The 13742-nt window shown below is 47.1% G+C and overlaps 1 protein-coding gene across 1 annotated transcript; it reads left to right on the plus strand.

Annotated features, from left to right (window-relative positions):
* Window positions 1-405: 405 nt before the first annotated feature.
* On the plus strand, window positions 406-11367 carry limd2 (LIM domain containing 2). Its single transcript, XM_086176318.1, has 4 exons — window positions 406-593; window positions 8969-9010; window positions 9225-9361; window positions 9727-11367. The coding sequence occupies exons 1-4, from the start codon at window positions 591-593 to the stop codon at window positions 9884-9886; spliced, it is 342 nt and encodes a 113-aa protein (XP_086032444.1). The 5' UTR covers window positions 406-590; the 3' UTR covers window positions 9887-11367.
* The last annotated feature ends 2375 nt before the right edge of the window (window positions 11368-13742 follow it).

Below are 13742 nucleotides of genomic sequence, written 5' to 3' on the forward strand. Positions count from 1 at the left end.
GGCAGGGTTTTTTTTTAAGTATTCCCCTGGATTCCGATATAAAGTGTTTGATGGAAAAATTTTGAACATAATTTTGAGTGTATTATCTTATTTTCGAAATTAGCAGTACATTGTAGTCCTTTTCACCTTTTTTGGACAATCATTTTAATAATTCAGAATTAATGATCTCAGATTAGTGTTGCAATGTTTTTTAGAACAGCGCCGAATAGATCAATTCCGCTTCCGGTCGTTTCTTCCCGGTTCTTCGAAGACGCTGCCGGGCCAAAAAAAAAAGGGCATCAATCGAGTCGTCATTTATCCGACGCTCCTTGAACGCCCCACACGAAGGAGCGAGCCAATCGCCTGCGACATCCTGCCGAAGGGAGAGAGAGAGAGTGAGAGAGAGAAAAAAAAACGAGCTGTTGAAAAACGAGGCGAAGGAGCTGGTTAGAAACACACCGGCACCGGGGCGAACGTCTGCCAGAAAGCGCCTGCGAAAGACTAGCGGGAGAGAGAAAGAGAGAGCGACAGCGCTCCGACATCGTCCTCCAGCCGTTCGAGCGAGCAGACTCCCGAGTTATCAGCAGGTGTGTCGCGGATCCGAAGCGCAGATGGTGAGTGTTATATTCATGTCCCTCCTCCATCGTGGGTTTCTGCAGCTTCTCATCCCTCCCCTCTCCCCCTTTCCGTTCTTTCTTTTCCCCCCATTCTCTCTCTTTTTTTGTGTTGTTGTTGCGTGAGATGAGATGAAGTGGTGACGGTGTACGTCCGTCCGTCCGTCCGTCCGTCCGCTCGCCGGAGGCTCCGCTAGCCGCACCGCCGTACACACCGGAGCGAGGATGCTTCACGCTAACATGCTAATATTTGGGTTATTTTGGGGGGTGAGGTTGTTTTAAACGCTTCCGTAAAGACAATGTAAACAGCCGCCGTCGTGCTGCTACCGTGCTAGCGGTACCGTCCATTATTTAGGTTAGCTAACGGGCTAATTAATAACCAAAATTATCCAAACCCACATTAATTATACATTTCCTTTATGCACAATAGCCGTATTATCTCTAATCGTCGCACACCTCAAAAATCTACCTTTCCTTACTTTATCAGCCATTTTGGATATTGACTTTTCTTGCCACGTTATTTGATGTTTTGGTTTGTTTTCTATTTCGAGCTACAGCCAGACATGGCTGAGCAGGTTGCAAAAGGGATTCTCTTAAAGTATTTAACCAAGTCGCGCCATCAGAGAAAGGATTAAAAAACAACAAATGTGTGCAAGTAATTCAATGGAGAATGACGATATCAAACCTGCTGAGTCTAAAACGCACTACCATGCCGACCCCCTACTGTCACTTACACGCAGACTAACAGCCAAGATGGGAGCTTCATCATAATTTCATTTAAACTATGCAATAACATTGACTGACATCCTGGAAAATAATCAGACAACTTGAACCGTTCTCTGTAAAATAAGAGACGTGCCGTAATCTCACACACAAACAAAAGTACTGTTGTGCATGATAGTTTTCTCTATCAGCGAAGGGCTCTGAAGAAAAGAACTACAAACAAATCACGTGTCGTTTTGACTGGTGTTGACATCCATCAGAGCACAAATGTGATTTGGGACACTTCCTTGTTCGTGTACCTTCGCAACCTTCCTCTAGACATCTCAGGTTTTTACGTGAAAATGCCTCCATGGGGGATGACCCGAGAGTCTTTCCTTCACAGAGGCCGAACACCGTCACTGTGACAACACAGCAGCCCAAACTAATGTCACAAAGCCGCCTGGTGGCCTTCATCAGCGCTAAACTCAGCTGTGATGTCACACAGGCCCGCAGTGATGTGATTTTGCACTAACAGTGTCATTGGGGCGCCTTGGAAATTCCACATTGACAAATTGGGATTTTTTTTTCGAGTTTTCCTTTTGACTGGCCAGCAGGGTTGAAGGGACACTGTTCAGTACATCCATCCATTATCTATGGCTTATCATGCAATTGGGAATGCTGGAGCCTATCCTAAACCGTCATTGGGCGAGAGGCGGGGTACACCTCGCACTGGTTCATACTATAAATATATAGCATTTAATAAAAAAGGAGAGGGTGGGTTGAAAAGCTGCTAATACCTACTGAATACTTATCAACCACAAGGTCCTTTATTTGACAGCGGTAACTTGCATAGTAAGTGGTTCAAAAACTCAAAAAAAAAGGGGGACAAATCTTAATAAAAGGTTGGCATTATGTTTGGGTGCCGTGCTGTGATGACCATTCCCATCATCCAAGAGGAGTTTAGCTGGTATTCTCCGCTGTGTGTGCAAATATCCGAATCATCCGTGTGTTTGTATTTCTTTGCATCCCACGAAAACAGAACCCCCGTGGTCTGTTCAAAGATATTAATTTGAAAATGAAACGAAACATAGAGCTACCTAAGCAGAACACTTTTTTAATAGTTTGGCCACAGAGGCGTGGAACACTGCAGGTCTGATGGGTAAATTCAGCCAGACTAAAAGGTAAATTATCCCAGTTTTTTGAAACCGCACCAACCATCTTTATCTTGTTCCTTGGCCCAGTTAAGTGATTTCCCCAATCCAAAGTAGAGCTGTCTACTGCTGTCTGACTCTACGGATTGTGCGGCCTAACTGACAACAATGTTTTTTCATTTCCCGCTACGGTCCGCAGTGCCGCCGGGCTGTTAGCTTACTGGCAGCAAGCTCTTCTGCAGTCAAACCAGCACTGGCCACTCTGTGAAAACACAACTCAAAGGACAAGGCAGATTTAGATGCATCACATGAATTCACAGCATGAACCAACACTTCTGTTTGAACGCTTGCTGTTCAGTCGACCGCGGACTGCACACAGATCCTGGCGGCGGTGGCCGTTTGCTGCATGGATTTTTGGATATGAGGGACAGAATGAAATGGGTCACCGGCAGGCCCAAGTCAGGGAGCTGCAAGTGGGAACTGAGCGACGGATCCAACTGGCAGGTTCTCTCTTGCCTGTCACCTTCATGTGGTCGCTACTGGCAGATGGAGAATAAAGCTCATGAGTTTGTGTCCTGCGGGCAATGTCTCTCTTGGGCGATTCCCTACTTGTCTTATTCTGTCGGAATATCTGCGCCTCACCTGCCAGAAAAATTAAATGGGTGTAATAATCAAGTCTCACCCTCTCAACAGTTGCAGGAACTCGGTGACTCCCCATTTATCGCCTCTTTATCGTGAAAGAGGAATAAAATGGTCAGGAGGTTCTAAGCTTGCAATGATGTCCCCCTCAACCTTGAATCCTGCATAATCTGTCCATTCTTTGGGGTTCTTCTCACGTCCAGTCAGCAGCGTCCTGGCTTCTGAGTGCATGCTGCAACTTACAGATTGTACCTGAGGAAATACCTCGTAAAGGCGTTGTCATTGGCGTTGCAGAAACCAAGGAGCAGAGTTGCATGTTTGAAGGATTGAATTCCTAATTCTCTTGATGAGAATTGACACGTTCTCCGGAATACCAGTTAGCACAAATGGTGTGGTTTGGGAATGTTCCTATTCTCCTGGCTGAGATTTCATCCAGTGTGGAACTGAAAGGAGAGGGCTGGAACTGGACGCATCAGACCGTGCGTCTTCGTTCTGACTCCACTGTAACTGCTGTTGCAAGTTCAGCTGAAATTCACAGGAAGTAAACCAGCCTTCCGCTTGAGGCAACTTTTTCAAACGCCCCATGAAAACCCCTGAAATGGGCAGAAAAATGGAGTGAGGTGCACGTGACAGTGTGGTCCTGGACCTGCACCGCATGGCACACCTACTCAAAGCTAACTAAAACATGCAGTGGCAGGTGAAAGCACAGTGTTCAACATCTGGCCCAAAAGTCATCCCAGATCTTGCACCACTCCATCGCAACTGTTTTTCACTTTGATTTGTGCTTCGTCTGGCTCTCCCGGCAAGGGGTGTCAAAGGGAAAGAGAGAAAAAATATAGTCAGCTGACTGGAGAGAGTGAGAGACCCTGTGCTCTGCTGCTCAGCGCCTCATTCACCTCCTGCCACAGACAGGAAGTTAGCAAGGGGAAGAGCGACGAGCGTCGAGTCTGGCACGCCAGCGACGACGCACGAGTGCAGGAAGATCTCGCATTCTGATTCAGATGCTCTGATCTGAACCCACAGCAGTGTGACAGGCCGTTCCCGTACCCACTGAGGTCCCCATCTAGAAAACAAAGCGCTCATTTCAAAACCTCATCAGACATCAGGCGTTACTGAGGAGAAAAAAACTCAAGCTGTCTGTTTATCCACTTTGGGGAGAAAAAAAAACTTTAATTGGGCCTAGATTTTCCCTGCCTGGGTTCGCTCTATTCCAAAAGCATTAACACCTTCTTTTTGCACTGTATTTTCTCATTTGAATGTTTTGAAGCACTCCATGACCCCCGTTCTGTGTCTGAATGTGAGAGGCTTCTGGCTTCCGCGCCACCATCTGTTCAAACTCTCTGTGACGTCACAAATCGTGCGAATTCTACAAAAGCAAGAACAAGGGGAAGAAAAAAAAAGAGAGGAAAAGAGGACTGCTTTAGGGGGGGATTTTAGAACCCTGGGTTTTTTTTACACTGCTGTCACTAAGCTGGAAACTGTTTGTTTTTTTACGAGTGTCAAGTATGGAAGATCTGTATCGCACAGATGGGCTTATTAACACTTTTTCCATGACGTGGTCAAACCCTCCCCCCTGAAAACTAATAAATAAACGATGCCTGTTTTGCTCGATGTTGGGCTGACAGGACGGGAGTCTCGTCCCGGAGTTATGGCTTGCAGCAGTTGTTAGCCTGCCATCCCTTGTAGGGTTCTCCTGCAGGGACCTGAGGTACGATGCTGTGCATGAAGTAGCTCATGGGTTCTCTCTTGTTCTACCCATTAGTGCCTCAGAGTTTCTCCCAACAGCTTCATGAAGAGATTGACCCCTTCACCTTACGTGACATTCATGAGAATTGAAACTGGTTTATGCCCATTGCAAATATTTATAAAAGCAGGCCCTGGTCTCTAGTGCCAGTGTCTGTTTAATGTCTGTAATAGTAAAAGATTTGCTGCAAGTCATGGGATGGTGGGATCCATGAAGCTGCAAGATCAAATGTTTGCTTTTCATGTATTTTCATAGAATGAGAACCCGAGACAGGTTCAATTCCAGTCATAAATGTTGCACCGCCACCCCCAAACACACACGCACAAACAGCTGTGCACAATAGTAGGAATGAATGATTGTTTTTCAGCCCCTTTTTTTAACCCCAAAATTCAAGATAATGACAAAAACACAGGTTTTCTTGTGCCAGGGTATTTAATGTTGATGTGAGAACTCCTACAACTTATATGAAGTGAGAGTAGTCTGTTTGCTGACTACAGCGTCTCACCTCAGTCTCTCTGCACAGTTAAAACAAAACCATTCGCAAAATTACATTAAAGATTTTGTAATGGAATGTGATATTGTAAAAAAAAAAAAAAAAAAACTGTCTTTCCATATGGCTTCTCATATGCCTCCCGCTTCTCCGGAGACCTTGCTGCTCTTTCTGTCTTGATCAGAACAGAGACGGCAGTTAAAGCGCTCCCACAGAGCAAGACGTCATTAGTGGATCATTCATGGGGACGAGGAGCATCTTGGATCCGTTCAGCACGGAGGAAGACACTCCTGTCAGAAGGACTTCCTGGCGCGTTCAACTCAGTGAGACTTGTGTACATATAAGGCAAAAGAGGACAAGATGGCACCAACTAATCTGAGGTCTTCCAGCATGTCTGACTGTGTGTGTTTGGAATGCACGCCCCCCCAACATGGCAACCAGTCCTGTTATGGTGGTCTTACGATAAAAAAAATAATGGTGCCAATTCTTTGCCCTCTCTGTGATGCACGTGCTCCTTTTTTGGCCACTTTGACATCCGTCAGTCGACAGCTGCTTTTTGGGCTCTGTCTATTTACAGTCTGTTTCGCTGCAGTCTGAGAACATTCTACAGGCTAATCTTTACCTTTAAGCAGCGTAAACAAGCCGCCGAGACAATCAAAGTGTGCTCCGATGTCGCTGCGCACGAACAGGAAGTGCACCCCCGCCCCACATCCAGCGCGCTTGATAACCACAGAGAGCAGCCAATGGTCTCTCGTTAAGTCCCGACGTTTATCGTCGCGGCGAGGAAGAGAGGAGGGCCGCTGGGAGGTGATTGCACATGCAGGAAGCGCTGCGGCCTCGCTGCTAATGAGGCAATCATTTCAGAAGCTCATCATCCGGCCCTCATTACGACTGTGCCCGTTCCCCCCCGGCTCTGCTGGTGACTAAACTAAAACTTGAGGGCAAAGGGAGGCTAAGGGAGTTGGCGGGTAGAATCCAGAGGCAACAGTCTGGCTGTTTCATCGGTCGTCCCAAATCGTTTCCGCATTGTTAAACAATCCGTCAACACTGGCGTGCAGCGAGCGATCGGTATCGCTTTAATATATGGGTTAAGAAGACTCCTGGTCGTGAAAAGGCAGGTTCGTCTCCAAAACAGCTGTGTAATGAATGTACATTTAGTCAAGGCGGGTTACAGGTGCTACTTTCAAACAGATCCCGAGGTCCTCGTCCTACGTGGTTTCCATACCTCTCCAAACATGGAAGTGTGTTTTTCGGTGGTTCAGTTCATTTGGCAAGTCCAAACATTTCGGATTGTGCAAACAGCATTCCAACATAAGTCTGACTAGCAGGCATTTTCTCTTGGGGGCCAAGTTTGGAGGGATCACAAAACTGGGGGGAAAAAAAAAACCTCACTTGTTCTCATGTAATACTGGTTTGTAGAAGTTGAGCGAGCCTTGACAAAACAAAATAACGAATCTTGCTGTAGCTTGCACAAGAAGATGTGAACACACACTTTGACTTTCCAAATTATTTCAATCTCGGTGAACATTTTTTTGCAAGCGTGCACAGGAAGTCACTGCTTTGTTAACACCTTGGTGTGTCCAAGAGTGTGTGTGTGTGCTCAGATACCGTGAGAAGACGTTACCTTTGCATCCGTGTCACAATAAACTTAAAATCACCAAGCGGTAGAGAAAGTGCAGGGGTAAAGAGAAGGCGCTGCGCGATCCACAGGAAAAGATGAGATTGAGAAGAAGAAATTTCTTCACAGCCGTCCATCGTGGCGCTCTAGTGGTAAATCTAATCCTGGTAACTGGACTCTCTCTGTCCCGAATTAATTTATTTCTCCAGAAATGAAGAGAGTCCATTTACAGTGATAAGATTTATAAGCGGGCCCTTCATCTGCTCTAACCGCCGGAGGAGGGACAGCAGCAGAGGCTGCAAATATCAGAAAAGAGGATAAATATCACGGGACTCTGTTAAAGGAAAGCAACACGGGCTTCTAGTTTCAAAACTGATGCTTTTACAAACATCCATGTGTCTGAGTTGTGGGATGTTTTTAAACGGACAGAAGAGAGTTCCCATCCAAGTACCAGACACTAATGGACTAATAATTATGTCCTTTTAAAATCTGTTAACCCTGTTTTGATGCGATACCATCCTTGCAAGAGCCGCCTCCCTCCCTGAAAGTCTCTTCATGTACCGTCTCACACTAGGGTTTACAGACGGAGGTCTGATCCGGTCTGCGGTCGGGGAGGGAAACAAAAGGTACAAGACTGACTGAAGTCGTCAGAGCGGACGAGGTGACAGATTACCGCTGGGCTCCGTCTCAATCCCAGATTATTCCTGTGATATGTCAAAACACAGAGCTGTCAAAATCACCTCTAAAACAAAGTGAACGTGAACTTGGGCTTCTCCTGAAAGAGCAGTAGGTTGAACTCCAGTGGGATTATGAGAGGTGTTGCTCAGTACTGAAGAGGACACTGTGGTATTTACTTGACTGGAAAAGGGCATGAATTCACATCTGTAATCCATTGGATTTATCATACCTGAGTCGCATCCCCCATCCCCCGGGTCTGTCCTGTCAGTGATCTGAATTTCGAGGAGCCAGGTTTTTTGTCGCAGCTGTGCACATACGTGCCGTCACGTGGGCTGGGGATACAACCCAGATGTTGCACGGCGTACAGGGGTGGAAATCGTAGCAAGTGTAGGAGGAGGTCCTGGGCCCTGGAGGAGGTAAAGCCAGAGGGCAACCCGCCCCCCCCCCCTCCCTCGGCCCCCATCCAAACTGTTTTACATAACAGGATTTTTCAGCTGTGGACTTTTCCCCGGCTAAACAGAGGCTGCCCTTCTTCCAGGCAGCCCAGCTATCCTGTGTGTGTGCACGTGTGTGTGTGTGTGTGTTTGTGAGGTATCCTGCTGTGTTCATTGCCGCCACCGGCCAGTAGGAGGCGCAAATAAAGCCGTTACTACTAAGCTACTTCCCACGACCTGGGATTTCCCCCCCCCCCCTCATTTCAACCCTCCGAGTGCCTCCAGGAAGTCTTTCAAGTGCGGCCGTTGGGATGGTGGTGGTGGTGGTGGTGGGGGGGGGGGTCAGCGAGTAAACCCTTCATCACAAGGTGACATGGGGAAGTTCCCGAAAATACGAAGGGGGACTAAAAACGAAGGTGCGTAGGGTTCGAAAGCCCTGTGAAATGCCGATTTTGATTTGGGTCAGGCGTGCTACGGCGAGGCCCGGCCTCATGCTGGGCATCCAGCAGTTCACATGAGGGGACAGAAGGCACCTGATCCCCTCCTATGGGTCTCGCAGAGACAGATGGAGTTGTGCGTGTGTGTGTGTGTGTGTGTGTGTGTGTGTGTGTGTGTGTGTGTGTGTGTGTGTGTGTGTGTGTGTGTGTGTGTGTGTGTGTGTGTGTGTGTGTGTGTGTGTGTGTGTGTGTGTGTGTGTGTGTGTGTGTGTGTGTGTGTGTGTGTGTGTGTGTGTGTGTGTGTGTGTGCGTGCAAGAGGACATCACGGATGAGGTTGGTGTTTTCTCTCTTGACGTCACCGCTGTGTTCTCGAGTTGTAATCTGATTGGTGATTTTCACTGAAGGCCTATGTTGTGTTCAAGGACGCGGCTCTCAAAGCCTTTTGATCTAAAGTTTTGTGTTTCTTCTTCTGTGTTTTCAGGACACCAGGAACAGCGAGGAGAAGCCCGTCCAGCGGTCCAAGGTAAAAACTCTGTCCGCCGAGTGTTACCGTCTCGCGCCGCTTCGTTTTTGAAGGCTTTTGATCTCCAGATGGAGAACAGGAAGTGCTTCCTCTTATGTCGCGTGTAAATGGCTGCCACTCAACCTGAAAGAGGCCTTGCCCATATCCTGTTTATGATTTTTTTTTTCTTTTAAACTCGGGGTATACATAAAGTGACCTGTTTCTGTGTGCTCAGTCCTTCAGCTTAAAGACCCAGAAAGAGGTTTGCTCGTCGTGTCAGAAGACGGTCTACCCCATGGAGAGGCTGGTGGCCAACAACCTGGTCTTCCATTCCTCCTGCTTCTGCTGCAAGCACTGCAATGCCAAGCTCAGGTGCCACATTCATGTTTTTGCTTTCATTCCTTGACTTAGCGGCACAGAAAGACCTTCGATTGATAGCCGAGGCGAGATGGTCAAAATTGACGACGACTTAACGGGTGGAAATGTGAATAAATAATATCCAAACCGGTCATTTGCAGCTTTCTGACCATGACAGGTGGTGTCAGTGCTGGTAACCATAGCAACTGCCAGGGGGGGTGTAAGGCAGTGAGTTAATGTGTGTGTGTGTTGGGGGGGTGCCAGGTACCAGGTACAAGTGCTAGGATGTGATGGATTTTCGTTGAGGTCTAAATCAAATTGACCAGAACATTCTGTGCCCCCACGACTCACCGGGTTTCTACCCCCTCCTCCCCCCCCAGCCTGGGCTCCTTTGCGGCTCTGCAGGGAGAGTTCTACTGCAAGCCCCACTTCCAGCAACTCTTCAAGAGCAAAGGCAACTACGACGAGGGCTTCGGGCGCAAACAGCACAAAGAGCTGTGGGCCTCCAAGGAGACGGACAACATGACCAAGACGGCGTAATAGCAGCTGCCCCGTCGCGCTCCCATACCTCCGTCACCACGAACAGGAGACCCCGCTCTCTCACCTGCCTTTTTCTTTTTTTCTTTTTTTTTTTTCTTTTCAAATGCCATCAGAACAGGTACATGCACAAACGGCTAGGAATCCACACCAATTCAATTTGGGATTTTTATTCTGCCTTTTCTTTTTGAGGGGGTGGGGTTATTCTCTTAATTAATGCATATTTGATTCATTTTATTTTTTTTTCCAATTTCCTGTTCGGAATTGGTACTTGATTGTGACCAAAAGCCTTCTCTGGTACGGGGGGAGTGTAACCGTTGCTCCGGTTCGTCGTCTTCTTCCTCTTCCTTTCTTTAAAATCATTTGCACCCTTTTTTTTTTTCTTGAAAACCGTATGCTCAGGCGGACGCAGCCCTGGGTCGTCACCAAGGGTTTAGTCAGAGCGTGCACTCAGGTCAATATTCAGAGGGTCTTCATTCGCAGTGTTACCCAAGGATTTACAAACAAACAAATAAAAACAAAGCTTAAGGTCTCTCACTTTAACAATCAGCAACGGTCCTCGTGCGACGGATGTCACGCGTAGGGTCTCGTGCATTTGACGAACTCTTGGGGGTTCAGTGTTCTGTGACGCAACCAAGCAACGGCTCACCTCTGCTTTTCTGTTCTGCAACGACTCGCCTCATTCTGCGCTGGGTCGTTTTTTGTTCTCGACCAATCAGAGTCTTATATTTGCATGTTGTCATCACCGGGTCTCGTCGGCCTTTTCTTACCTCTTACCATGACCTTTCCTTTCCCCCCCTTTATTTTCTTTTTTCTATCTGCTTCATTTCAGGGGAAGCCTTGGATTCGTTGCTGCGGCTCGATGAGCACTTCCCTTTGGGCTTTTTTTTAGTTGTTTTTTTTTTTTTTTTCTAAGGTCGATGACTTTTTAATGCTGTTGTCGGATTTGTGTTTTGTAAACTGTCTGTACATAGAAGCTGTGGTTTTGTGATTAGTGACCCCCCCCCTCCTCAAGCTGGTCCTGACCCTTGAACCCCAGGGAACGTGAATCCTCATCCGTAGTCATCCTTTGAAAACCTCTGATGGAGTGGGGGGTGTTGAGGGACGAAACAGACCCCACCGGAGTACCACTTGATTTTTTTCGTCCCTCACGTTGTTTCAAGGTCGTAACTGTTTTCTCTTGTGAGTTTATCTTACTCCCCCCCCATGTAGATTTCCTTTTCTTAAAAATGCCTTCTGATCTCTTCCCCCTACCTTGTCAGCTAAATACTCACTTGCACCTGGACCTACTTCTGATTATTCAAGTCAATTAGATGGTGTGTGGTGGAGGTGTTTGCCACAGAGCCCCCTCCCTTCTCCATGTTCTTCTTGCATGATGCATGCAAAAAACAAAGCAACACAGAGCCTTGGCCACCTTTTACATTCAGTTAACTGCGGCGTCAGAGATGATGCAAGGCAGCAGGTCGAGACCTCCAGTCTCTCCCCACCCCGTCTCTATATTTCATTCTGTGCGAGGAATGAGTCCAAAGCCATTTGAATACCGTGCTTTTAGACAGTGTTTGCGGAAAAAAAACACTTAAGACTTGACTGACACTTGAATGACACAATTACTGCTGAAGGTTTACTGTGAATTTGAGCTTGATGGCGGAGACTTGATAACTTCTTCTTTTTTATTATTATTATTATTATTATCATAATTCTTATGAAAGAGAAGCCTTAGAAATAAAGTAAAATAGCTTATTGTCGTTCTCAAATGAAAACCTACAGATCCGCACACCCCCACACTTCAACATGACTTCACTCGACCAGCAGTCGTTTTTACTCTGCCCACTTTCTATCCACATTTACTGTACAATATATCGTGCGTGTGCGTCTGTGCGTGTTCGAGCGCGCCAATGTATATTTTATAAAAAAAAAAAAAAAAAAGCCTTTTTTTCTTTTTTTAATGGTCCTTGGGATCCTCCAATGCTTTAAAGATCAGGAGAGTTGTATCCAGAAAACAGTCTTCTCTGCTTAAGCAGTTCGCCAAGGTACAACTGCGAAATCTGTGAAATACGGCTCCTCAGCGCCCCCTGGTGGCGAGGGTACACACCAACACCGGTGCCAAGAGGCCCAGGTGGACGACCTCAAATTCACTTAATTTTCTTTTACAATATGTGAAATATATCGAGTCTTATTTTGAGTCTGTGTAAAAAAAAAACATGGATGTGGACTTGATGGTCTGATGCTGTTTGCCATACATTTTAAATGTACGCATCTTTTGAATAATGTATTTTGAAAAACATAAACATGGATGTGTAGGCGGAGGTGGCCTTACAACGAATGGACACGAGGGTTCGGTCTACAGCCCTCATCCTCTCCTCTCCTTTATTTGTTGCTCAGTCATGGTATGGAGGTTTTTTTTTGTTTGTTTGTTTTTTTAATCTAATCGTGCACTCCTTTTTATGCCAACACACCCAATCATTTTGTGCATTTTCCAAATTATTTTTTTTCTTCCAATTTTTTTTACATGCTTTTGGAGAAAAAAATAAATAAAATGCTGGTGTTGATCAAACTCACCGACTTGTGTGTTTATTATATATTTTTCAGAAAGGTTTTACCACATCTGGTGAGCATCTCACTGAAACCGACCTAATGGATGGAAACAAGCGGGGTTGACGTATCTCGTGTCGACGAGGACATGACGCCGTAAACTTTCTTTATTCGGTGTAATTAATACTCTTTTCCTTTGGGCTGTTCTCTTCAGGGGTCGCCAGAGTGAATCATCTAACCCCATTGTCTGCATCCTCTTGCAAATGATAAAAAAAAATAATAAAGAGCGAGACTTTGCAGCCCTTGGAGGTCGAAAGACTGAATCAGCCCAGCGGGCTTGTTAAATAACAGTAAACCCCACCTCCCATCCCGACCCCCACCATTTCAAGCTAACAGGAAGACGTAATTAGACTCTTGGTCAAGTTTTCATTCGCGTCACATCCAAAACAAGATCCCCTTTGTGCCTCTCGGAGCGCCAGACAGTCGAAAAACCCCAAATTTCCGACGGTCGTGAAGGCAACGCCAGCGCTCGGCCTACGTCACAACTGGTCCGCCTCTAGAGCGTGCGCGCTCCCGGGCGGCCGGGGTAGCGGCGCGTCCCCGCGACTGCGCGGCGCAAATTTAGATAGTTCAGTCACCAGAACCCCCCCCTCCTCCCCCGCCGCAGCCAGGGGGAACAAACCCGGGAGGACGGCGGGCCGTCTGGACGGTGGCGGGACGCGGACTCGACTCGGACGCGCGGTTCGGCGTTGTTTTTCCGCGATGTGGCCGAAAAGCGAGTCGCGGGTTCCGGTGGCGGTGTTTTTTCCTCCGTCAGGAAGTTTGACGTAGTCGCTCGAAATCCGCTCGGCGGTTTGTTTTGGTCCGGAGACACCGCGTCCTGGACTCGGAACCGGTTTCCATTATTGTTGGTTTTTACATTTCTTTTCTTTGGACGTTCTTGGAAAGTCGGGACGGCGCCGCGGCGTGAACAAGCCGGAGTTGCGCACCGGAGCTCACCGATGTAGCCGATCCGGTTCACTAGTCCGGTACTGTTCACCGAACCCCCACACAAAAAAACGGCTGCTGGAGACCCCTTCCGTTCGGGCTTAAAAATGTTAAAAAATCAAAATCCCACTATTTAAAATTTTCACGTTTTTTTTTATTATTATTTTGTTTTTTTATGCGGATGCGAGCGCTGATTGGATCTGACGCGGAAAACGAATCCCTGGATTCGGACGTCTCGTCTCCTCCCGCGGGTCGAAGCTGGTAACGCGGAGAATCTGCAAAGTTAGCAGGAAGAGGGAAAAAAAAAATCACGGAAACCGTGGCGTGACGCCCCCCCCCC

Source organism: Fistularia commersonii, chromosome 28 (assembly GCF_037954325.1).
Source record: "Fistularia commersonii isolate RoL2024-O1a breed Wild chromosome 28, RoL_Fcom_v1.0, whole genome shotgun sequence".
Taxonomy (NCBI): domain Eukaryota; kingdom Metazoa; phylum Chordata; class Actinopteri; order Syngnathiformes; family Fistulariidae; genus Fistularia; species Fistularia commersonii.

Excerpts from the sequence above, each read along its gene's own strand:
- limd2 (XM_086176318.1), top strand. Across the intron at positions 9,011-9,224 it reads AGCCCGTCCAGCGGTCCAAG|TCCTTCAGCTTAAAGACCCA; the intron begins GTAAAAACTCTG and ends CTGTGTGCTCAG. Across the intron at positions 9,362-9,726 it reads CACTGCAATGCCAAGCTCAG|CCTGGGCTCCTTTGCGGCTC; the intron begins GTGCCACATTCA and ends CTCCCCCCCCAG.